This window comes from Macadamia integrifolia, chromosome 5 (genome assembly GCF_013358625.1).
Source record: "Macadamia integrifolia cultivar HAES 741 chromosome 5, SCU_Mint_v3, whole genome shotgun sequence".
NCBI classification, from domain to species: domain Eukaryota; kingdom Viridiplantae; phylum Streptophyta; class Magnoliopsida; order Proteales; family Proteaceae; genus Macadamia; species Macadamia integrifolia.
Window position 1 is genome coordinate 42,316,544 of NC_056561.1, and position 25,072 is coordinate 42,341,615.

The 25,072-nt window shown below is 38.3% G+C and overlaps 1 protein-coding gene across 1 annotated transcript in view; it reads right to left on the reverse strand.

Annotated features, from left to right (window-relative positions):
* Positions 1–16,102, reverse strand: part of LOC122079914 (actin-related protein 3) — a 27,701-nt gene extending 11,599 nt beyond the window's left edge. Inside the window, exons 1-5 of the mRNA XM_042646701.1 lie at positions 15,750–16,102; positions 15,196–15,658; positions 7,458–7,604; positions 3,170–3,262; positions 2,819–2,938 (exon numbers count right to left, since the gene is read on the reverse strand). Coding sequence (XP_042502635.1) covers positions 2,819–2,938; positions 3,170–3,262; positions 7,458–7,604; positions 15,196–15,658; positions 15,750–15,802 — 876 coding nt within the window. The 5' untranslated portion in view covers positions 15,803–16,102. The remainder of the gene's footprint in view (positions 1–2,818; positions 2,939–3,169; positions 3,263–7,457; positions 7,605–15,195; positions 15,659–15,749) is intronic.
* Positions 16,103–25,072: the final 8,970 nt, after the last annotated feature.

Genomic DNA, 25,072 nt, shown 5'->3' on the forward strand with positions numbered 1-25,072 from the left:
CAACACCTGGATCACAATGCAAGAAGTCCAACAATTCAACCCAGACCTACTTGAGTATTACATGAGCTTTAATTCACCGGAGGTGAATTCTTCCAAGTTGGGGAGGGTTGATGGGGACATCAAGGTGTACAGTCGAAAGAAGAAGAAGACTCAACTAGATCCATCTTTGTGGTTGGAGGATTAAACAAGAAAGAAGAAGGAAAGAGAAGAAACAAGAAAGAAGAAGGAAAGAGAGGAGTCGAACCAGCCTTCCAGCGCTGGGTTCGACCCCCCCTTGTCCTCCCATTCAGCAGATCTTGTGGATCCCACCAAATCTTATTTGATTATAGTACTTTGCTTTAATTCTAGTGTTATTTGATTGTTTTACATAATTAGGAAACTAGGACTTCTTTCTATTGGTCTATTAGGTAGTTTTTTATTTCAAGCAATTGAGTTTCTAAACATCTTTTTTTTTATTTTTGGAAATTTATTCTATTTAAGTGTAAGGCCATTGGCCATTGTTTGAAAATCAATGAAGGTGAATTGAAAAACAGCCAAGGAGCAAAGCCCCCACCCCTCTCACGATTCTCTCTTTCAATCTCGTCTTTCTCACTCTCTTTCTCGCCTTTTTTTCTCTCTTTATTCTCTCGGTTCTCTCTTCTCTCTTCTCTCTTCTCTCTTCTCTCTTCTCTCTTCTCGCCTCCCTCTCTTTTTCCATTCTTTTTTCTCTGCCACTACTGCTGTTACTCACTGCTGCTGTTACTCACTGCTGCTGTTACTCACTGCTGCTGTTTACTCTCTGCTGCTGCCGATGCACTATTGCAGCCCCTGTTTGCACAACTGAAAGTCTTGTTCCATGGATAGATCATCACCTGGGCTGCTGCTGATCTCCTTTCAATGAACGGATTACTGCTGGATATACCTGCTGTCCGTGAGTTGCTGAGAGCCCCAACATCATTCACCAAGCTACATCAACAATACTAAGGATCTCTATACAACCGGCTGGACTTTTCTTCATCAACCAAAAGTGGACTGCATCTCTTTATTTTGGAGGACCTTGGTCTCTTCTTTTCTCCTCAGACCTGGACAGCACCAAGGTAAATCATTAAACTAAACCCTCTCCACCTCCATTAATCCCTATTATATGTTGCAACCCATTAACATTGAAACCAGCCTTAGCCCTTTGTTTATGCCTATTTTTACCCATTGTTTTAAGATGTTTCGTCACTGTTATATCTCCAAAAACCTTGCTGATTTTCTTTTTTAGTTGGCTGCTAGAGGACATTGATTGTTTGCATATCTAATTTGGGTGTCTAGATTGATTTGTGTTGAACCTAACATTCGTATGACGTTTGTTCCCTTCCCCATGTCCCCACTTGAAGCTTAAGTAAGAATTTATGTGTTTTTCCGCCTAGATTATTATTGCTTTTTGTTACTTTGTTTATTAGTCTCATTTTATTTTGCATGCTTAATCTTGTTTGCCGAGTTTCTTTTTTGTCCTATCTACCCAAGTCCTTTGAGTTAACCCTACCTAGTTAGTTAATCTTGTAGGAGACCTAGTCACCTAGGAACCCCCTACATCACAAAATAACAAAGGATATAGACTCAACACAGGACTCTAATTAAACTAATGAATTAAATCTTGTTTTCCTACTTTCTACCCATATTTTAGGCCCATTAAAGTGGCACTTTTACAAGTAAAACCCATGAGATCAAAGGCTCAACATATACATAACCCAACCCCAAGGCTTATTTGCAATTAAATAAGCCCATTAAATGACTTATTTGCATCAACCTGCCATCCACACCAACATAGATGGAGTTTTCTGAAAAAACCTGCTAGTGGAGGATGAAAGTTTTCCTTGATTATAGAAGAAATCAGCAGTCTAAGATGGGATAATTCTTGCAATATGTTCCCTCATCTTTTCCTTCACTGCTATGAGATTATGGTACACCACTTCTTTCAAGCAAAGAATTGAAGATCTGTGCTTTCTATGTCACCTCAAATAAAACGTGTCTTTGGGAAATGTGCGGCCATTTGCATGGTAGATAGCAGTGGGTTTAAGGGGAAGAGAAGTTTAGACATCTCTCTGCAAACCACATAATTTGGAGTCGTCTCACCAGATTTTTTTTAAAGCTAGGAATTTGGCCATTGAATCATGTAGTAGACCTGTTAGACACCCCTAGCTCCATCATTTCCAAAGCTGCATTAGATATGACATTTCATATTACCATGGCATGATCTACATGACTGCCGCATAGATGCAGAGAAGCTAGGTATGAGGAAAAGCTATGGTTTTTTTGCTTTTCATTATCTGAAGCATTATTTGTACAAGCTTGCTTCTAGCTTACTTAAACATGAATCCAATCCTTTCATCCCAATTCCATCCATTGAATTCCTAACCCTATTTCATCATAAAACCCTACTATTCACTTCTGTATCATCCTTACTGAGAGTTATAGCGCTAATAGCAGCTATTATCTCTCCTAATTTACCCTAGACAATTGCAATCTAAGGTTATTTGGTGCTGCATTTCACTTGTGTGGGAATCCTAATCCTTCATCCCTAACCCTTCATCATACAGATTTACATCATGGTTTTAGCACCACAAGCAGGTTACGGATCATCATGGTGTAAGTAACAACAAATGTGCCAACCTTAAAGATTCTATAGAACCGGTCAATGTACCAATCAATATCAGAGTCCATCAGGTTACAACCAGGTTGTTTGAAAATTTAAAAATTCCCTAAATCCATGAATTTCTCAAAACACTAATATAAAATATATTCTGATATTTCCAAAATATAAAACAAGAAGTAGGAGAAAAGGAAAGTGAACCTCAGGGCCAAGGAAGCGTTCGTAGCCAATGTCACAAGAGTATGGGGCTCCTGTTTTAGGTTTAATACCTCTCCATTGCTTGATGTACTTGGATGGTTCCCGGTCATGCTTATTGTACTCCTGAAACACGGAAGAATTCTGAATTATAAGGATTCAATCTCAATCTCTCATGGATCCAGTACTTGTTCATGTCATACAAACATCAAATGCTGCACAAAATTTTACATGAGGAGCTGCAAAGTTGGCAATGAATGATCTGTGTAGGCAAAATGAAAGTGGAAGAGCCTGTATGTTCACACCAAATTCTAGAAGACCCCACTCTGAGAGTTACTATAAGAGAGTAAAGATTACCTTGACAATATCTGAAGAAGTATAGCAGTACATTTCTTTCACCTTTCGAGCTACATCAAATGAGTCCTCCGGTGGCACATGCTCTCCTCTTTCCTGTTTGAAAAAATGTCAAAATTGAGTGGCTAAGAAAAATTGTAATGGTCTGTGGTGATTTCACGAAACTAATTAAAAGAGAAGAATAAGTTCCTACTGATTTTGGAACAGAACTATCCCATTAGTTTAAGTGTTCATCCTACTGATTTTGGAATAGAACTTTCCCATTGGTTTAAGTGTTTATTCCAATTTCCAGCCACGCTCTGTGTTTGGATGGGATTCTGATTCTCCTAACTAGGCCATATCCAGAATCAGAACCAAGCACTAATCACATTTGGGTGGATCCAACCACCATGATTTCTTGAATTTTAAATAAGAATCACCACGGCAGTGATTTCTTAAGGTAATTAGTAAATCCCATAAACTGCAACTTCTGGGCAGATTCCTAGAGAAAGTGAGAATTTGGAATCTAAGACCTCATCAGATTCCAGAATCCCATCTAAATGTGGCCTAAGAAATAATGCTCTTGTTGCGATTCCTGGCAAACAATTCCTTTTGAGCAGCCATTACCACTGTGACCCCTGTATCTGATCTTATTCATCCTTCCACAGACTGATCCATCTTACATTTATAATTTTGGAGATCCTCTCTTTTCCCCTTGAATATTTTGTCTTTCTTGGGGAAACAATTTCCCCCTGCAGTTATACACCCTTTAAGATTTGGGAGGGCGAATATTCCATCAAGTCAAAAGAGCCGATCAATCAGTTGGCTCTAGTCAGTAGATATTTGACTTGACTCTGGGTCTTCAAGAACTCAGTCTGAAAAATTCACCCTAAAAAAACTCATATTTACAAATGCTAGCTAAGAACCCACATATCGATATACAAACAGACATTGATACTGGAAACAAGGATATTCTTCTTCAGTTCCTGAAATCCAGGACATGGGTACAGGCCGCGGACAGGTAAATGTATACTGTCCAAAATGTTGATAGCATGATTTAAACACCTGTCAAACTAATACCATCCTTTAGCACTTGCATCTAAGTATCATGTCTTAGCACTCATAACTTTGCAAATTCGAGGAAAAGTTTCTTTACAAAATGAAGAGCGTAATATTCAAGAAATTGCTTACCATAAATGATGTAGATCGAAGCATGAAAAAGACCAAAACACTGTTCATGTCACTGTTCATGGAACCAAAACACTGTTTTAATTACTGTTCATGTGGACAGTGGTGTGGGCCCATATGGACAGCTTGCGTGGGAGGCATCTCACAAATAGTTGTTGCCTTGTGTGGGCCCCAATTGGAGATATCATGTGGAGGAGGACCAGATTTAGTTTCTATTTCCAGTTTTAGAAAGTAGAATTTCTTTTATTGTAATGACACAAGTTGGTTAGGATCTTTTATTGTTGCAATATTGCTATTAGATACTTTCCTATAGTATTTAATAGCTAAAATCTAAGTTACTTTCTGTTCATGACTTCCTATTATTTTGTCTTTCCTTTTTACTGCTGGCTACAGCCACTATATATGTAATAATGGACCATTGAGAGTCCTCCCAGACAATTTTTACAAAGGAAAAAAAGACTTGCTTTGTGCAAAGAAATCCTATGAGATGCAGTAAGGTGAGAAACCTTGTGGGTGAGATGCCTAGGAGAGAGTAAGAAGCTCGATCCACCTATCCTTCTATCTTCTTCTCTATTTTCTGTTTTATTCTTTGTTTCTATTTAATTATCGATACAACCACTATCCCGTGGAGTTATCGAAACCTACTACAACAGTGTTATTATTTCTGTTTATGAATCTGAAGTGTGATCTCACAAGGCCAGTATCAAGTGAAGTCACTGTGCCATCATCCCTATCTGCGGCACTGTTTCTGTTGGAGATTTTCTGCAGAGATTTTAATGTCATTAACTCCAGATCCAACCATCATCACAGGCCCATCTTTTGACTGTTTGATACCCTTCATAGGGCCACCCTTCGATGGTGGTAGCAGCTCCATCTGATGGCTGCATAAACAGGTTCTGTGAGTTACTAATTCCTGATATTACTTTCTATTTTTGAAGCCCTGATCTACCTCCTCATCTAACCATCTGTTATGGCCATAGTTTGAAGGAGTCATTCAACTCCTAGTAACCAAAGCTTAATAGGAAGATCAGTCCCACCCGAGTTCCTGCCTTTCTAATTTTCTTACCAGCTAAGTTCTGTATATTACTTGTTTCCTGTCCAGCCGATAAACAAGTTGATGCGGATCCAGGTTCCAAGAACAGGAATCGGATCGCTTAGGGCCCATAATAAAGTAGTAAATTCAAAATTTAAAGAGTAATGGCAGTTCTGTAAATAAACTGAAGTTTAAGGGAATGGCAGTTAAGTAATTACAAGAAACTTAGAAAAGAGTGGCAGACTGTAAATAAAAGGAATCTTAAAAGGGTAAATGGAGGTTCAAGTAAAAGATGGGACATGGAGGGAATTAGGAATTATTGTGAAAGGGTAAATTAGGAAGCAAAATTAAGACAAAAGGTTGGAAGAAAAAGAGGAAAAAATGGGGGTAATTCTGGGATTTAACAGAAAGAAGGAAATAAAACCTACTTTTGATGTGTTCTTCAACCTCACGACAGCCAAGGGTTCACGTTGAGCACCGGAGAAAGGAATCGACCTTCAGCCACAGGAATCTCCTTCGACAGTTCAGAAATTCCAGATTTACTGTCGCCTAAACTTGCTGGATCAACCCTAACCAGTATAGTTCACAGATTCAAGCAATACATGGAGTATTGAGTCTGAAACTCAGAACCAGCGATAGTTGCAGGTATAATCTGCATTGATCTGCTCACTATGGAAGAGGGCTTTGAAGGATAGAGCTCAAGTGTTTGGTTCGCATATGGCACCCAAACCTTCGATCCAAATACCAGATGCAATCGATGGGATTTATTGGTTCAGCAACACTTCTCGTAAGCCTGAGATGATCACCCAGAACAGGGGAAGGAAAGGAAACCAGAACAATAAAGAGGAAGAAGAAGAAAATAAGGGAAGAACCAGAAGAGAAAGAGAGAGAGAGAGAGAGAGAGAGAGAGAGAGAGAGAGAGAATATTACAGAAGGGGAAGAAAGAAAACATCCATGGCCGCCATCGACTTCAACCAAAACATATTGACTCAAATTCATTCAAATCTAAAACTGAGTTCTCCATTACAGGGCTATTTAAAGAAAAATAATGACATAATTTTGGAAGCTAATTAAAAATGGAAACTAAACCTAGATAGCAACTAAAATAAAAATCAAATCTAAATAAAAGACTGTTAATCTAATCTCTAACCAATAAAGGAAGTAAATAAAAATCAAGTCTAAAGATAGCAAGTAATTTCATCGCTGAGCTGCATCACAAGTACTGGCCTTATTTGTTTCCTGAGATTAGGCCGCAATCCAGGTTATTGTTAGAACTTGTTGGGGTTTAAAAAAAGTTAAAGACCTTCTTGTTTAGCTGTATTGATAGTTTCTTGTTGCTGGTTGCACGCTGTAATTTACTGTTGTTGATATAGATTGATCCTGCTATGAGATTGGTACCTAGTTGTCTAGATGGTACTGGTCCTACTTCAGTGAAATTTGCTAGAATATACCACTCATGCTATTTGCCAACAATAAGAAAATTGTTAGGAGTTATGGGAATAACATGTGACAGTTGGAGTACCAAACTAATGTGACATGTATCCAGGTACTCATATCAGTATCAGTAATGTATCCTCTCAACATAAGCAGGATGAGCATGCTACAGTTATACAGATATCATGGGATGTGAGTCGTCAACCAGACCTGTTATATCTAGCAGTGATAGTGAAATAAGTGAATTATATATAGAAGATGTGAGTCATCAACCACACCTGTTATATCTAGCAGTGATGAGTGCCTAATCAATAGAAGAATGTAAGATGATTAAGACTAGGTTAATGAATACTACAAATTTATAGTGAGCGAGCCTGTGACACAACGGTTAAGTTGCACTATTGCAACATGTTGGTCATAGGTTCGAAACTTGGAAACAGCCTCTCCTGCGAAGCAGGGGATAAGGCTGCATGCACTTGCCCTTCCCAGACCCTGCAGTAGCAGGAGCCTTTTGCACTGGGTTGCTCTTGTTTTATTTAAATTAATACTACAAGTTTATACATATATATATATATATCTTAATAATTACTATTGATATAAATGACAAAATAAACCAAGTCCATACACAGAAACTGAAGAGTATAAATCAAACATTACCCGCATGAGCTGCTGAATAAAGAGAGTGACATCCTTCCCAGAAATCGGAATAGATTTAATACTGCTACCAATAACATAACCATCTGCAACAGGTACAACGTGAGTAGCCCCATCTCCAACATCCACAACAACACCTGTCATTTCACACTGTGGGAAGGTATAGGTCAATCTAGAATGCAAGAGTGTCAACAAAGCTAGTAGATCAATAGAAGCAACAAAATCATGAATACACGCACACACACATTTCAATTGAAGCAATAAAGTCCTGAATACACAAAAGCAAATGTATGCTCGAGCACATTCACACAGGCATAGAGGGAAATGGGATACCATGGAATTTGGAAATGAAAGAGAAAAGGAAGAAGAATTATAGGTCTACCAAGAAATTCAAAAAAGGAGGAAAAGTAGATCTTATAATGATGATCCACCATAATGCCGCTGGCACTCTCAGAAACTATGATATTACGGTTTTTGAATCTCTCCATGGAGTGAAATCAAGAGCCGGAGAATCACCGAAGCTGCCGCAATTTATAAATTCAAGCCTCATTCCTAAGCAGAAGTTTGAAATCACCATCTTTATCCTGGAAGTTGAACTGCTGGTAAAAGAAAAAAAAAGAGTTATCCCCCTATGAAAACATTTCAAATTGTTCTGAAGGAGCTTAATAGAACCATAAGGGCTTAAGGAAGCTTGAAGAGGAAAAGGGAGAAATTTCTGGTATTTAACGCCAGCAGCAGACGCATGGAGCAATTGGCCAGAAGGGAACAATAAAGCCTTCTGAAGTCTTACAGAATCTGCCTACTGATGTGGAACCCAGGTCACAAAGGGTTCTCTATGCTCACCCGAGCGTGAAGCAACAATAATAGGGATGATGGAAAACTTGTAAACAATCAGATTGCTCAAGGGGTCACTAGGTAAGTTTAAAGAGAAAGGATATGAAAGGGTTTTGATTTATTGAGCAGGGCTAGACTACGAACTAAAGTTAAAATAAGGATATGAGGGCCTTAAAGGTAAAAGGGAGGGGTAAATTTGGAAACAAAAGAGAATAAAATAAAAGGTTGAAAGAATTGTAGGAAGGGGTGGGGAGGTTGTCTTCTACCTTTGGATAGTTCTCAGCCATATATGAAACCAGAACCAGTGATGGAGGGTTTTCTCACAGGTGGAAGATCTTCACAGGGTATCTAATTGAGCTTGAACCTTTAGGAGATTAACCCCAACTTCCAGCTCTCTTAACTCCAACTCAACATCACCCAAAGAATCAATCAAGGAACAAGTACGAGGATCCTGAACCATTCTGACGGAAGTCTCAAGACCTGATTTGAGCTTTGGTTGTGGAACTCTATAGTCATAATCGCCTCGGGTAGGGCTTCCTTTGCCCCAAACTTCAATGTAATAAGGGCTGAATCGATGGGACTCGATCCAATTGTAAGCGGCTGCTAACTACTGCCCAGAAACAGGGGATGGGGAAGGAAAACCAGAAAAGAAGAAAGAGAGAGAGGGGAAGGAGATTGCACAAACACTCTGGCCACGCAGGCACTCAATGAAATCCAACTTCATTCCATTATCAAATCTACATTCTAAAAGCACGGTACATGTACATAAATAAAGAAGAAACACAACATGAAAAGAAACATATTCTAGTTTGGAAACTCAAAACAATCAGGAAACTAATCTAGTAGCTATCTCCTACATAACTTACCCAAAACAAAGATTACATGTTAACCCCAAACTATAAATTAATAAAGGGAGAGGGTTCCCTAAAAGGCAACATGGCCCCTGCGCCCAAACACGTGGGCCAATGGGACACTAGTAGAAGGATCAAGAGAGGTGGGATTTTCGCCTTTCATGAGTGGTGAGCAGTCATTTTGCCCCCCACTGTGTCCGGGTGTAGGGGCCACGCTGCATTTTAGGCTTCTTTTTCCCATAAATAAAATCCTAAAAGTATTCTACTAGACCAAAGACCAAATTTGGACCCGGTTCTCAGTCTAGGTCCCCAAACAGATTCGACCCAGTCCAAGGAAATGCTCCTACATCACCCACATATTAGCAATGAGAGAAAAGGAGATCATATTTGGGGCTTCAGTGGGGAAAAAAGTACAAATTATATAGTATCTTGGGGATAATAAAAAACACCCTAAATTTTTTCGAATAAAGGAATTACTTGCTTTTGTATAGCTCTAACATGGGGATAGAATAGTATCATAGGCCTCCTTTCCTAATTCCCATCAATAAATTGGTTTTACAATCAGACTATCCAAGAAAGAGAGAAGGTGGTGACTGTCATAAATTCCTCCTCACAGCATCTATATAATGTGTAGGTGTTATTGCTCCTTTTTCCTGAAGGTTCATAGACCCAAAGTAAAGTTAATAATTTCTCAGATATTACTGTATCTACACCCAACTACTCACTGACAATCTAATGTTCTCAGATTGCATGCCCTCATATAAACTAGAAAGGTTTACTCCCATGGTCAAAAGGAACATGGAAATCTAGAATTCCAACCAAGTGGGCATATCTTTCCCAAGTGATTTAGTTGGCTTCATGCTATAAAGTATCACCCTCTTCTACTATTGCAGCACAAATCCTAAGATGCAAGGTAGAAAACTGGGATTTCCAATCGTGTCTGTTTTCTGAATTTGTCTTTTGCCCCCCCCCCCTTTTGGGTATAGTAAAAAAAAAGAGCAACCCCATGCACAAGGCTCCTGCTACTGCGAAGTCTAAGAGAGGCAATAATGTAGGAGTAGATTACAAGAAACTACCCCAGCAGTTTATAACCCCAAACAATACAAATGGGAGCAGGAAACAAAGAAATAAGACCATCAAATAAACCCCCAAAGGTACAATACCCATACAGGAGCAAAACCAGCCCAAAAACCAACCCGATAGGAGAGAGAAAGACCTGCAATAGAGCTAAAGAGAGAGAGGTGCGGCCAGGTCTGTAGGAGTCCGATTAAGCTGCACTCTTGGGCGTAAATAGTCCCTAGGGAGGGTACAAAAACCCCCACAGTTGAGAGGATTCTAACAGCTGGTTGTGAAGTTACAAGCTTTCTTGATTTTCTGACCTAGGAGAGAGAAAACTTCAAGATTCTTCATAATAGCAGCTGGTCGACTTCAGATGGTCTTCAAGAGAGGATCGATTGATCTTCTTAGAGTATAGAACCAGTCCTCCAAAGGATCTGTAGATCAGATCTCAATCTTGGGCAGCAATGAGGGTTAATTGGATTTAAGAACAAGAACTCTTTGGCTTGCCGATTCTGATTTTGAATGCTTTAACAGGTCTGAACTTCTGATAACAGTAAACATAAAATAGCAAGGAAACAAAGTGATTAAAATAAAGAAGAAACAAGGGAAGTGGGAGAGGAGGTGGCTATCTCAGCCCGGGCTTCTCACCCAAGCTATCCCGGCTGCTCTAAGCAATTGGTTGCAAATCTTCTTTATTCAAATCTGTGAAATAATGGTACATATGCCTCTCTATTTATAAAGGGGAAGTTTACAATCATATTAACACTAGGAGCTAGTTTCCAACTAGGACTAGACACTCCTACTACAACTAGGAATTCAAAATAAGACTAGGACTTGGACTTGGACTTGACTTTATGACTCCAACATGGAGTAGGACTAACTAACTAATAGTCCATATAGGACTTTATAACCGACCAATGGCCTAATGGGCCTTTATTGAATTAAACAACTAATTAAATTAATGAATTAAATCCCGTTTTCCTACTTTCTACCCATATTTTAGGCCCATTAAAGTGGCCCATTTCAAAGAAAACCCATGGGATCAAAGGTCCAACACATATGTAACACAACTTAAGGCTTATTTGTAATAAAATAAGCCCAAGTGACTTATCTACATCAGGCAAGTTGTACGCAGCCTTACCCCCTGCTTCGCAGAAGAGGCTGTTTCCAAGTTTTGAACCTGTGACCAACATGTTGCAATAGTGCAACCTAACCATTGTGCCACAGGCTCACCCACTCCTTTTGGGTATAGTATTATGCTTAATTATTTTATCTAGGGTTGAGTTTAACTATAATCAATTCAATGCTACTTATGTTAGTTTTGGGTTGTCAATTTAGGCAAAATTTTGATTTTGGGTTGAACTTGTCTGTATTTAGATGTCTAAATTGAATCCTGGTATTACTCTTAACTTTTCTTCAAGTTAATTTTAGAAGGTCAAAAGTAGCAGTGTAGCACATTTCACATAATTTTGGGGTCATGTGGAAGGCTAGAAGATAGCTACCTCTCCAAAGAGACTGAGATCTTGCCAAATGCCAATCCAAGTTGAATTTGGAAGCAGATGCCCTGATAAAGCATCTATCTGTGACAGGATTTCTATTTTCTAAGTCATAATTTAGCTACATACATTCATTGTACTTCAATTTATAATAGAGTAACGGAATAGTGTACTATTGCTTTGAAGTATGCTTCCCTGCTTTAAAGGTGTGACGGATTTCAACTTCTAAGTATGATTTTTTACAAGTCCCCAGTGCTATTTCTTAGGAACACAAAATATGATTGCCCAGGCCTATTTTCTTCTCTCCTTCTCTCTTTTAATTCTATTCATTTCAATGCATCTTCAACCACACTTTGATCAAGTTTCAGGTCACCACTTAGCTGTCCTACATCAGGAAGCAAAGTTCAGTTCATCTTTTTGCATCACTGATGGACAAGTCGACAGGCATAAAAGGAGGACCTATGGTGTATTGTTTCAAATGATAAAGAGTTTTATGTTCATGAGACTATAGAGGAGGGGATGTCAAGTTATCACCATGTCGGGTGTATCAAAATTAAAAAGGTTTTAAGATAAGCTAGACCCAAAAATATATGAAAAGGAATATCAGCAGAAAAATGGATGAGTTGGCTTGTGGTAGCGCTGTTACTAGAACTAGGAGGAGTCCTCTTAAGCTTGTTGTTCTTAGAGTTCTGCCAAGGAAGCCATTGATTTTCATTCCATCTAGGGTACCCAATGCAAAGCTTAGCAATGAAGCTAGACCATTCGCAATTTTGCATGGCATATATCAGTTTTTCATGATAAAATCAAGACTGTAATTATCAATGAATCCTATAAGGCTAGAGGTACACACATCACAAGTTATAATGCAGAAATTGAAACTTAAATATGATTTGACTTAAGGTAATGGATTCTGTCAGGATTATCAACAGTTTAAAAGAGTTGGTGGAACTACTGAACTAGTACGACAATAGGTGTAACAGAAACCGATTTTAACTATGGTTCAGGGCAGATTTTTATATCAGGAACAAAGGGATGTGGCAAAACTGTTTGAAAAAAGTTAAAGCTCAAAGAAGTAAATCAGAACTAATACCAGAGATTATGAGTCCCCAGAACTGATTATGGATCAGAACTCAAACAAGAAACAGAAAAACAGATCTCTGAAAGCAAAGAAATTGCAGAGAATTTGATTAAAAACAACCAGAATGAATTTGAGAAGAACATAGACTTTCTAACCTATCAAATACCTGCTATTACATGTAAGAACAGTTGCTAGAACTCCAATTTGATAGCAAAAACAAGAAGATAAGTTGAAGGGAGATTGTTGGGAATCCAACCAAAAAATTTGGGTATAGGACTTATATTGATTCAAGTTTAACAAGCAATCAGATGACAAAATGCTTCTAAGCTTAAGAGATTGAATGCGCATTCAATGACCAGCTCATTCCTACAAGGAGTAGCATTTGTCAATAGTTCTTTTTCATCAATCCAGATCTCTATGAGAAATTACAATCCAGTAATTCATCACAAGCATCACTAGAGAAAAATCTTACGAAAGGACAAGACAATCAGGTCCAGAACCCTGCTCAGTAGGTTTGTTTTAAGATGGGGCTTAATAGTGTATCAACTGTTAAAATCAGTCCTAACAACAGCAAAGCAACAAAATCTATAAGAGAAATTAGACTGGGCTGGTTTTTTTTTTTTTTTTTTTCTCTTAACATACACAAAATTCTCAAAATTCAAGGTCCATTGATGTTTTGAAGATTTAGGTCATCACTTTTAAGTTTGGTTTTGAATTTTTGTTTTCTCACTGCCATTATAATTTAGGGTCAGTTTTGGGGTGTCTAAATTTAGTTATAATATTCAAACAATTTATTCTTGTAATTGTCTATTTTTTGGTCAAGTATCCTTGTAATGGGGTGAAAAAGTGTATCTAGGCCCGAAAGTGATCCAGATCAAAGGTAGCACCATGGAAACCAGGTCAAGTCCAAAAAAGGGCCTGCAGTTCCCCTTTGAACCTTGTGGTTCAACTGAACACTGTCTGGTTCACTCAAAAGTCAAAACCAGATCGTGGGGAACAACCTCGCTGCATCAGTTCAGTTGATTAGGTTAATTCGTATGGACCTTAGGATATCCAGCAACCATTAGGAAACAACCTCCTCAAAACAGGAAATTAAGTAACATAAACAAACTAGGACAAATCCTCCCATCCGCAAGCTATAGGAAGGACCATTCCTGACTAGGACTCGTACTTAAACACTATTAACAGGCCTGGAATTAATATGGAGTATTCAAACTAGTCCTAGAATAAGTCCCCCTGTTCTGATTTGAGTGAACCAGAAACACCCTAGCCCCATGGCTCGGCCTGAACCATTAAATTGGTTCAGTTGAACCAGGCGGTTGAAAGTGGAACAACAGGCCCTTTTTTGGACTTGGCCTGGTTCCTATGGTGGTACTTGTGATGATACCTTTGATCTACATAAGAAACAGGGAAAGAAACAAAAATGTGCGAACATGAATATCTTATATAAGCTCTTGCAATTGTGTGTGTGCTGATTTTCTTCATACCATAGCCACCTAGGAGTTCCCTCAAAATCCTACTCTTCACCAAGCATCAACGGCATCAAGTTTTGAAGAATAGGTTCTTAAGTTTCTAGTATTTAAGATTTTCTTTTATTGGTTTATTCTTGGTAATCCTAAGTTGTAATGATTCCTCCAATACTTTGGCCTACACTAGACCAATAAAATCCCTCTCCTTCATGCTTCAAGCCATTAAACCACACCCCTTATTCACGAAGATAAATATAACTTACTATCAAAGGAAAAGTTAACTAAATCTAGAAGACTAAAACCTGTTTCTCTGCCAAGAAGTTGAAAAACCTAACGTTACATGCCTAATTGAGGCCTAACAATGATGAGTTTACAAAGAAAACCAAGGGTAACATTTATCCTACAAGCCAATGAGAATTTTTATTCTTTTTGGGTGAAAGCCAATGAGAACAGAGACCATTTCACATTCTATCCTGCCACATATTATATGGTGCATAAAGGTTAGTACACAATGCAGAGTAGCTTAAGGGAGTCTGTATAAGATGAAGCTCATCAGTTAGCACATATTTTGTCTTTGGAAGAATTAACAACTTCAAGAGATCTCAGTTCCAAACACTGAATTCAATGGTTGAATTGCTGTCATTATAAATTTTTATTCTCCAGCTAGACCTTTAAACATTTGATTAGCCCACAAAGGGTTGATAGGATCTTCCTGCAACCCATCACAGAGGAAAAGCGCCAACACACCCCCCCCCCAATAAAAAAAAAAAAAAAACACGAGAGTTTCCACATCAATTATTTCTCTTGAACGGCAATCTCTTAATGAAGTTATATTCAACCATCAAACAATCAATGCACGAATTCCTAGGAAGAATGAAATGTACGAACTTTGAACTTCAGGAGAAGAAAATAGAAAAGGTAAAAATTCCAAGACAGACACCCAAGGCTACCAACCTTCGAAGTTGTGTACCCAGCGGCAAGAGCAAGCACTGGCTGCACCGCAATATAAAGGCCCGGGACATTAAAGGTCTCAAACATAATCTCGCCAGTGTACTCTCGACTCTCGGGAGGAGTGAGGGGAGACTCAGTGAGAAGGAAATAATGATCCTCCGGGTCACAACGCAAGTAATTGAAGATACACTGTTGCCAGAATCGCTCCATGGCATCCCAATTCTCCACCTGACCATGACGAATCGGGTAACTAAGATTGTAAGTATTACTAGATCGAGATCGAGCAGTAGCCTCGTCTCCAATGAAGAAGTCAAGATCGGCCATTACGCCCGCGCTGTGTTGGGCAAGCCAATTACTACCCTTCATAGAACTCCTGGATTGGTTCGTAAATGACTCGTTAACAGCAACCACGGTGGGGATGATGAAACACGGTTCAACATTACCGGCAAATCCCATCTTTGTATAACTGAAATCGTGCAAGAAAGCATAAGAATAAAAAGAATTAAAGAAAACAAAATGGGGGATTCTGTGGAAGAATGGGGAGAGAGAGAGAGTACCCAGTGCCGTTATCTATGACAACAGCGGGACGAGAAGCGGCGGCGGCGTCCATTAGAGCGGAAAGTGGGAGAAGTGGATCTGCGACTGAGATCCGAGAAGGGTTTAAGACATGGTTTCATCGTATCGGTCGCAGTGAAGGAGTCGATAAAAGCAAAGCAGCAAAAGGAGATCTCGACGTCGATCCCAAGCGAAAGCACCCACTCGACGCACACCCCCCTCGTAGCGTCAAACAGATTCTTACTCCATCCATTTCAACGACGCACGTAGGGGTTGCCGACTAACATCATCCTCATGGCTACGATTCGTTTCTTAAGCTCTCTCTCCCTCCCTCTCTCTCTCTCTCTCTCTCTCTCTCCTTGACGAGAAAAGGCTTAACGAAGAAAGTTTTTTTTTTTTTTTTTTTGTTTGGTTAATGACTTAAGGTCGTGTTTGTTACTTTGTTACTGTTTGTTATAACAATTTTTTGGAGGGCTTATTAATTTAAAACACAACAGTAATAATTGTCGTCTTTATGATCAAGTATCAACCACGGTCCACCCCCACAGTAGACGTCACGTCAGGGTCCTCACCTATCTAGACGGAATCCGAAGACAAATGAGTTATGTTTGGAAGGTAAGAAAACGTTTTACGGAAAAAAAGGAAGATAATAAAACGGAAGGTCACTTACCAAGTACCAACTTACCAAGCATACACATAACCCATGTGTTGCCTACGGAGACGTGGGTTGGTGAAAAAATGCCACGTTGCCCCTGCCTCGTCAAGCTGAAATGTTCTCATACACCATCTCATTGGCCCCATGCACTCGTATTCCATAACCAGATTGTGCAAAAATATCACATTGCCCTTGCCTCATATACTGAAATGGTCTCATGCATCATCTCAATTGCTCTATGCATTGGCTTTTCTTACATCAGATTGACAAAGTTTTCTTTCTCCCTTATTATAATTAGGAAAAATGTTTTATGTTCAAGAGTGTAGTCTATATTGATGTTCCTTTGTGTCTCTCTTTCTTTTCTTTACTATAAGACATATATGCCGCTTGTATAAAGAAAGAGATGAAGCGTTGGCTCTTAGATAGAAAATTCTTTCTCAATGTTCAATCATCTTTAAACCCTTTTACATTTCATTGTTCATCCAAAACAATTAAGGGCCCATTTGATTTTGTTTCTAGAAGAGGTTTTTCTGTTTTTTTTTTGTGTGCCCAGAAAAGGAAAAACACCCCAAAACCGTTTGATTTTTCAGTTTCGTTTCACTTGCTTTTTGAAACAAAAATATAAATTTATGCCTATTTTTTGTATTTGAAAACAGGAATGGAAAAACAAGTTAGACTTGTTTTCTGTTTCTACAAACAACAGAAAACAAGTGGGAACAACAAAAATTGTGAAAATCTCGATACTTCACTCGACCTACCCAAACCCCCAACTCATTGTTGAAACTTCTCACTAGCCAAATGCGGCAATTCCAACCTGGTTATACGAATCTCACAGTTTCGGATTGCCTTCATCATTCTGAATCTCATCTCCATGAAGCATACTTATAATTACAACGTCATGCCTTCACTCTTGAGTTGCATTCCTACAACGTCTTGCCTTCACTCATGTCTTGAACTCAACTACACTGTTAAAAATGTTTCGGGAAACAGAAAAATCACACACCATTTTGCAATTTCAAAAATCATTTCTTAGCAAATAAATGGCAAAAACCGTTTCCACTGTTTCTAGACACATAAACAAGATAAACAAAATCAAACGGACCCTAAATGTCTAAACTAGTCCCCTTATGAAGATTCAAAAGTGGAACCCTCACAAGCCCACAATCCCTTATTATAAATTTTTTTCTCTCTTCTTTTCTTCTTTTTCTAACATAGTCTTAATCAATTACATGCACAAGCTTGACTTGCCTAGACGTACATGTATATTGCACATAAGCTTCTTGCTCAACACAAGCACGAGATAATGACATTCACGTCGACAAATAGAACATGTGTCAAACAAGGAACACTACACATATGTGCAAGGGAGCCAATCTATATTTGTACGAACCTCGGTGGCTCGGTAAGCATACCCGTATGGATCGGATTGGAATCGCTCATAATCGGTTAATGGAAATTGGATAAAATAATCCTTGAACCTTGATTTTTGTACAATATCAGTCTGATTTGGATTGGCTATAATCAAGATCGACTTCAACTGATTCTAATATGGATTAACCCAATCATCCGATCCAATCCAATTTTTAAACCTTGACTGCAAGAAGATTTCAATCCATGATTCTAGATTTTTTTTCTTTTTCCTTTGTAACAAAGAAAGAACATGCATTAAAATATTAGAAAATATTTAACTACATCAAAGTCAAAAAGAGTAAGGCTTGTTCTGTGCATCGTAGTTTATTGGGCAAAAAAATTGAGAGTAATAACCAATTCGTTACTTGGCCTAAGCCAAAAATTAGTACGAGGTATGATGTCAATGATTTTCAAACAAGATGGGATGATGCTCCAAGGCCACGATTTGATACTATTCTTCAACATTAGTTGTTTTAGAGTTTCCATGTCGCTCCAAACGTCTATTGTAACCCGACAGTCATTGAGAGGGGGGTGAATCAATGAGTTTAATTTTGATCCCTAAAACCTGTATGATATCTGACACGGCAAACCTTGATATACTTGTCCATGTTTGTATACAGTCGTATGCACACTCAGCCTCTTATAGGCACTTCCAATTGTACACACCCATTCGACATTCCACGCACTTCAATATGTATATAATGCAAACAAAAAACTCATCCACAACACAGAGTTTTTATGAGGTTCGGAAATTTACTTACATCCTCAGAGTAGTACCCGTAAAGGCTTCGTACCTACTCAATACACTACTTTTGACTGCACCCACAGTCGGGAACACCCATGCCTAATTTACTCAAATCGAAGCTGAGATGGTACTCACAGTGTCGATATAATGTGTAGCACCAACTACACGGGAGCACCTACTCCCAATGCTTAACACCCACTAAGCACTCAATAAATAATACAATGAATTGAAACTTATATCAAGGCCCTACAGTTAAGTCATGCCTATCATATACATCCACAACTAACCAGCATGCTTGCAGTTCATCTACAACTAACCTAGCATATATACATTCATCCACAACTAACCCTAACATACATATAATGTAAATCAAAGGTTAGGGAATCTCACAATCAGTTGCCTGGGATGACTGGAAACTTGTACTGACAAGTTTGGTGCTCACACCTTCTCCCTCATTGGTTTCTTGCTCTTCATAGCAACAACAAGCAAACACATCCTTGCTTTATTCTCTTCCTCTTTGGCTTTGAGTTAATGTATCATCAACACACCTTAATCACCTCTTTTACCTCCTTTAATGGCCTAAGAACAGTTATCATCAACTATTCATGTTCATTCAATGACCAATAAAGAGGGGGAAGCTTCTCTTGCCAAATCGTAGTCTACCTTCACTCAAAACTCATTTTTTTTCTTGTTGTCATTGTGTAGGACTTGAAAAAACGAAGAAGTAGCACTTGGTTCACCTAAATCGGAGTTAAAATGAAGAAGATACGATCATTTGAAGTTAGAGCAATGAGATAGCCTAAAATGGAATCTTCGTAGGGGTGGCGTAGGCTACCCCAGTGGCGCACGCAAGAGGGGCACAGATATGATCGTAGATCTCATCTAAAAGATCTTATAATCTAAGCCGTCCGATTAAACCAACAAACAATAGATCTAAACCAATAGATTTGAATCTTACAAAGTCAAATATGACATCATCATGACGTACACGCTGACATCGTTAGACGCGTTGTCGATCACCGATTGGCTAGTGTAGTGTGTTTCACGATACACTGTTAGCTAACTTTAATAAAGCTCCATTGATATTGACCGTTAGATCGGAACTGATCTGATATGATTGACTCAGATCAAGATATGGAGAATTTCTTTATAAATTCTATGCACATGCGCTACACACAATTAATACTCAATATGGCGAGGCACCATGCCATGATGTCCAATGCACTTCACTGATGAAGACCTTCGTGTATGAATCTAAGCCATCTTTCGTCAGCGCCTAAGTTCAGCAGCCATTAGATGAGAATAAGGCTTGCGTGACTTCATTTGAACCCTCCATTTTACAATTCTATACTCTATTTTATTTCAATCAATTATCTGTTTCCATATATTTCAGTGTTGAAACACCCTTATCAACTCAAACCTTTAAAACCTTGAAATTATACAAAAACCCCTCAATTTTGAAAATTAAAATCTAAAAAATCCACCAGACACCAAGAGCAATTGATGAATTTTCTGGTTTGGATTTTAGAACCAGCTTCACGGAAACAAATATAATTTTTTTTATAAGATATCAGATCGAGATGAAAAAAAGTGCGTTGGAACCACAACTGGATGTTATACGACTTTATAAAAAATCCGATTATCTGACTCAGTCATATAAAAAGACAAAAATTCCCTTATTCCTTTCTAATGATGCATCTTCCTCATACGAAATCAGAATGCGATGAAATCATAACCATTGGAAATATCTGATTTTTTTCTATTGTTACATGGAGAACACTTTTTAAAAAAAATTGATCTTCAATGCCGAAATTGCCCCCAACTTCCATAAATACTGTAACTTCTTCATACGATATCGGAACGCAACGAAATCAAATGCACTAGACTAGATAAATTAGAATATATCTTTTTCACAAGAAATGGTATTCCAAAAATGTCATTTTCACTACCGAAAATGCCTCCAATCATAAATAAGTCAGTTTTACCAGTTTTGACTCAGAAACCCGCACCACCTACCATAAATGACTCAAACCACTCCATGCATATAATGTGGTTATGTTATCTCATCGGTAATATTGAACGCTACTATGTCATCACTTTCGACCATGTCAACCAAACTGGCCATATCATTACCGCCACATGGCCAGGTTGCCAACAAGGATAACCATACAACAACAACGTCCACTTTCTGTTCTCATAGGTCTCGCACTTGCTTTAATCCATAAACATAATTGTGTGAAGCTGCTTCAATACTTTTTCCTGTCAACAGATAGTTAGAGGCTAATGAGATACATTTCCCTTTGATAAAAATGCAATAAGTTCAAGTTGAGATATTTATTCCAAACTCAATTCCTGCACAAATGAGGAAAGGGGGGGGTTCAATATTATTGAACCAGGTACGGATAGATTGTTTTTCATTGGTTCATTTCCCTTTGTGTAAGAAATCCATAAGTTTACGGCTTCGATGATTGGGTATGGAGTTGGTTCAACATGGTTGAAAGTGACCTTATTCATATGATTCCAGATGAAATAACAAAAAATCATGAAGGTGCAAACAAAATTACTACATTGCATATCATAAATATCATTAGATTGAAAGAAATGTTGTAACCCGGCAGTCACTGAGAGGGGGGTTGAATCAGTGAGTTCAATTTCAATTCCCAAAAATCTGTCTGATGTCTGACCAAGAAAAATCTGATATACCTGTCCCTGTTTGCACACAGTCGTATGCACACTCAGCCTCTCATAGGCACTTCCAAGTGTGCACACACATTCCATATTCCACACACTTCAATATAAAATGCAAACAACAAGCACCCACAACACAAGATTTTTACGAGGTTCGGCAATTTGCCTACATCCCTGGAGTAGTGCCTGCAAAGGCTTCGTGCCTACTCAATACACTACTTTTGACTACATCCACAGTCGAGAGCACCTACACCCAATTTTCTTAAGTCGAAGCTGAGATGACACTCGCAATGCCAATACAATGTGTAGCACCCACTACACGGGAGCATCCACTCCCAATACTTAGCACCCACTAAACACACAATAAATAATACAATTAAATTGGGCTTATATCAATGCCCTACAGTCAAGCTCTGCCTAGCATATACATACACAACTAGCTATCATGCTTATAATTCATCCACAACTAACCCTAAAATACATACATGCATATAATGTAAATCAAAGGTTAGAGAATCTCACAACCGATTGCCTGGGATGACTGAAAACTTGTACTGACAAGTTTGGTGCTTACACCTTCTCTCTCCTTAGCTTCTTACTTTTCAAATCAAACACATCCTTGCTTTCTTCTCTTCTTCCTTGGCTTTGAGTTAATGTATCATTAACACACCTCAACCACCTCTTTTGTCTCATTTAATGGCCTAAGAACATTTATCAGCAAGTATTCATGTTCATCAAGGACCAACAAAGAGGGAGAAGATTCTCTTACCAAAACTGTAGCATTCATTTACTCAAAACTCATTTTTCTTGCTTCCATGGCGTAGGGCTTGAAAAAAATGAAGAAGCAGCAACTTGGGTCACTCAAATCCGAGTTAAAATAAGGGAGATATGATCATTTGAAGTTGAGCAATGAGATAGCATGAAATGGAATCTTCGTAGGAGTGGCGTAGGCTACACCGGCGGCATGCGCAACAGGGGCGCAAATCTGGCCGTAAATCTCATCATGGAGAATCTCTTAATCTAGACCGTCTGATTAAAATAACGGATAGTAAATCTCAACCACAAGATTTGAATAAGATAGTCAACTAATGACGTCATAATGATGTCATCGATCAACATGCACTTTTTGTTGTCGATCTTTGATTGGTTGCTTTTCTGGATTTTAAGGGAGCTTGTCTCTCACTCACAAAAGTGAAAGGCTTATCGACCATTGGATCCGAATCCTGATGGCTTTAATCAGATCTCATGAGATCATTAAGATAGGAATCTTTTTTATACCTTCTATGCAATCGCGAAATACCACAACATACCTTGATAAGGTGTAGCGCCAGTGCATCAAGGATTATGCACCTAACCAATCAAATCATACACGCAAGCATCTATCTCATCCATGTCAGTGCAAAATCTCAGCAGCCTTTGGATGGGCGTCAAGCCTACGTGGTCGAATCTGGACCATGCATTTCACTTCCCTTTACTTCTCTTTATTATAATCAAGCCCCTACCTCTATATATTCCAGTGCTTAAAGACCCCCTGCAACTCATACCTTCAAAATTTTGAAATTACACAAAAGCCCTTATAATTTCAAAAATAAATTCCAAAAAATCCACCCAACACCGAGAGCACTGATGGATTTTCGGTTTGGATTTTCAAACTGGCTTTACGGAAACACTTATAACTTTTTTGTACGATATTTGATTGAGATGAAACAAAATGCGTTGGAACCGTAACTGAACGCTCTATGACTTTCCAGAAGACTCAATCATTTGACTCATCCATATAGAAAGACTAAAATTCCCCTAGACCTTTTCAATGACGTATCTTTCTCATACGGAATCGGAATGTGATGAAATCAGAACCGTTGGAAAGATTAGATTGTTGTCGTATTGTTACATAGAGAACACTTCCTTTAAAATATTCATCTTCAATGCCGAAACTACCCTTGACTATCACAAATGCCATAACTTCTTCATATAGTATCGGAATGTGACAAAATCAGATGCACTGGACTAGGTAAATTACAATCTATATTTTTTATGAAGAAACAATCTTCCAAAAATATCATTTTTACTGCTGAAAATGCTCCCGATTTTAAATAGACAAATTTTACCAGTTTTGACCTAGAAACCCGCACCACATACTAAGGTTGCATCAAACCATTCCATGCATACCAAAGAGTTCTTTTATCTCATCAGTGACACTAGACACTGTCATGTCATTATTTTCATCCACGTCACCCAAACTGGCCACGTCATCATCGCCACGTGACCGAGTTGCCAACAAGGACAACCATAAAACAACAAGAAATACATAATAAGATGTTTAAAGCAAGTAAGTTGTCAAATCGTAAACCCAAACAACTAGCATCCTAAATTCTATTTGTGATTTCACAAGAGAGAGAGGTGTGCCAAATTGATTATTGGTGAGAGTGGTAGAAACTACAGGTGGGATCAACAACTATCCATTTTCCCATAATGTCCTTTGATGGGATTCCTCCATTGATCTCTAGAAAAGAGCTTAAATTTTGAGTGTACCTGAATTTTTTAGAAGTATCGCCACCAGTGTGAGCATAGGGACAAGCAAGAACACCGGTTTAAGATCCCAATTTGGTTTGTAAGCACTCCATGTTTCAAAATATTTGTAGCCATTTTACTAGTGAGGGCTCCATTTTTTTGATAGGTGGCATCACAATCTCTCATCACTATTATTTGTTCAGATTTGTAGGATATTAGAAACAGTAGAAAGATGAATAGAAATAGGAAAAAAGTCAGAATTCGACTGCTCCTCAATCAAAAAATCATTTACCATTGTTGGAGGAGGGGGCATGGTGGTCTCAAGCACTAGATTATGTAAACAGGGAGTATTTGGGATCCAAAGATCAAACTAAAAGATAGTGTTCTGTCCGTTACCGATTCTATGGAAAGCTATTTTTGACTGAATAGGTAGAACAATTACTATGCTGTTCCATGCAATAGATTCTTTCTTCTTAAGAGTTTTGGGATGAAATACTGACTTGTTTGGGAAGTATTTTTGTTTAAGAACCTGAGCCCAAAGAGATTGTTCTTCTATGAGTAGCCACCACCCCATTTCTAGAAGAAAGGCTCTACTATGGCTTTCAAAGTCTCTGAAACCCAAACCACCTAATGAGATGTGCTTTCCTTTTCCCCTCAACCTTCACCATTCCAAAATTTAGAGTAGATGTAGTTTACTGCAGGTAATTTTAGGGAAAGTAAAGCATGACATGAGATATAATGAGATGGATGAAACAATAGATTTAGTCAACACAGATCTTCCTGCAAAAGATAAAAGGTTAGCTTTCTAAGAAGATAATTTTTTTATTGACTCGAACAATGGTATCGATGAATCAAGAGCTACTAGCTCGGGGATGGAAAAGTCTAGTTCCAAGATAGTGGAGTTCTTCTCCATTTCCTTGATCCCAAGAATATTGCAAGTAGAATTCTTGCACATGGGGTCACGTTTGAGTTGGAGATACCGCTTTTATTAAGATTAGTTGTTGAGCCCAATAATGTCGAAGAAAATATTCAGAATGCATTTGATTGTGGAAATATATTCCTCATTAGCTCAACGGAAAATAAATGTATCATAAGCAAAAAGGGGATGAGAAATCACAGGGCAGTCCATGGGCCACTTTGATACCTTTAAACAGGTAAAGGGATCTAGATTGAAAGAGAATATGGTTTGGTTTCCTCTCTTCTATTAATATATATATATATATATATATATGTATGTATATATATATATCTTCTCTCGCATTGAAATATTCGATTAATTGTCAATGCAATGGGCCTATTTAGTACAATTTATAAGT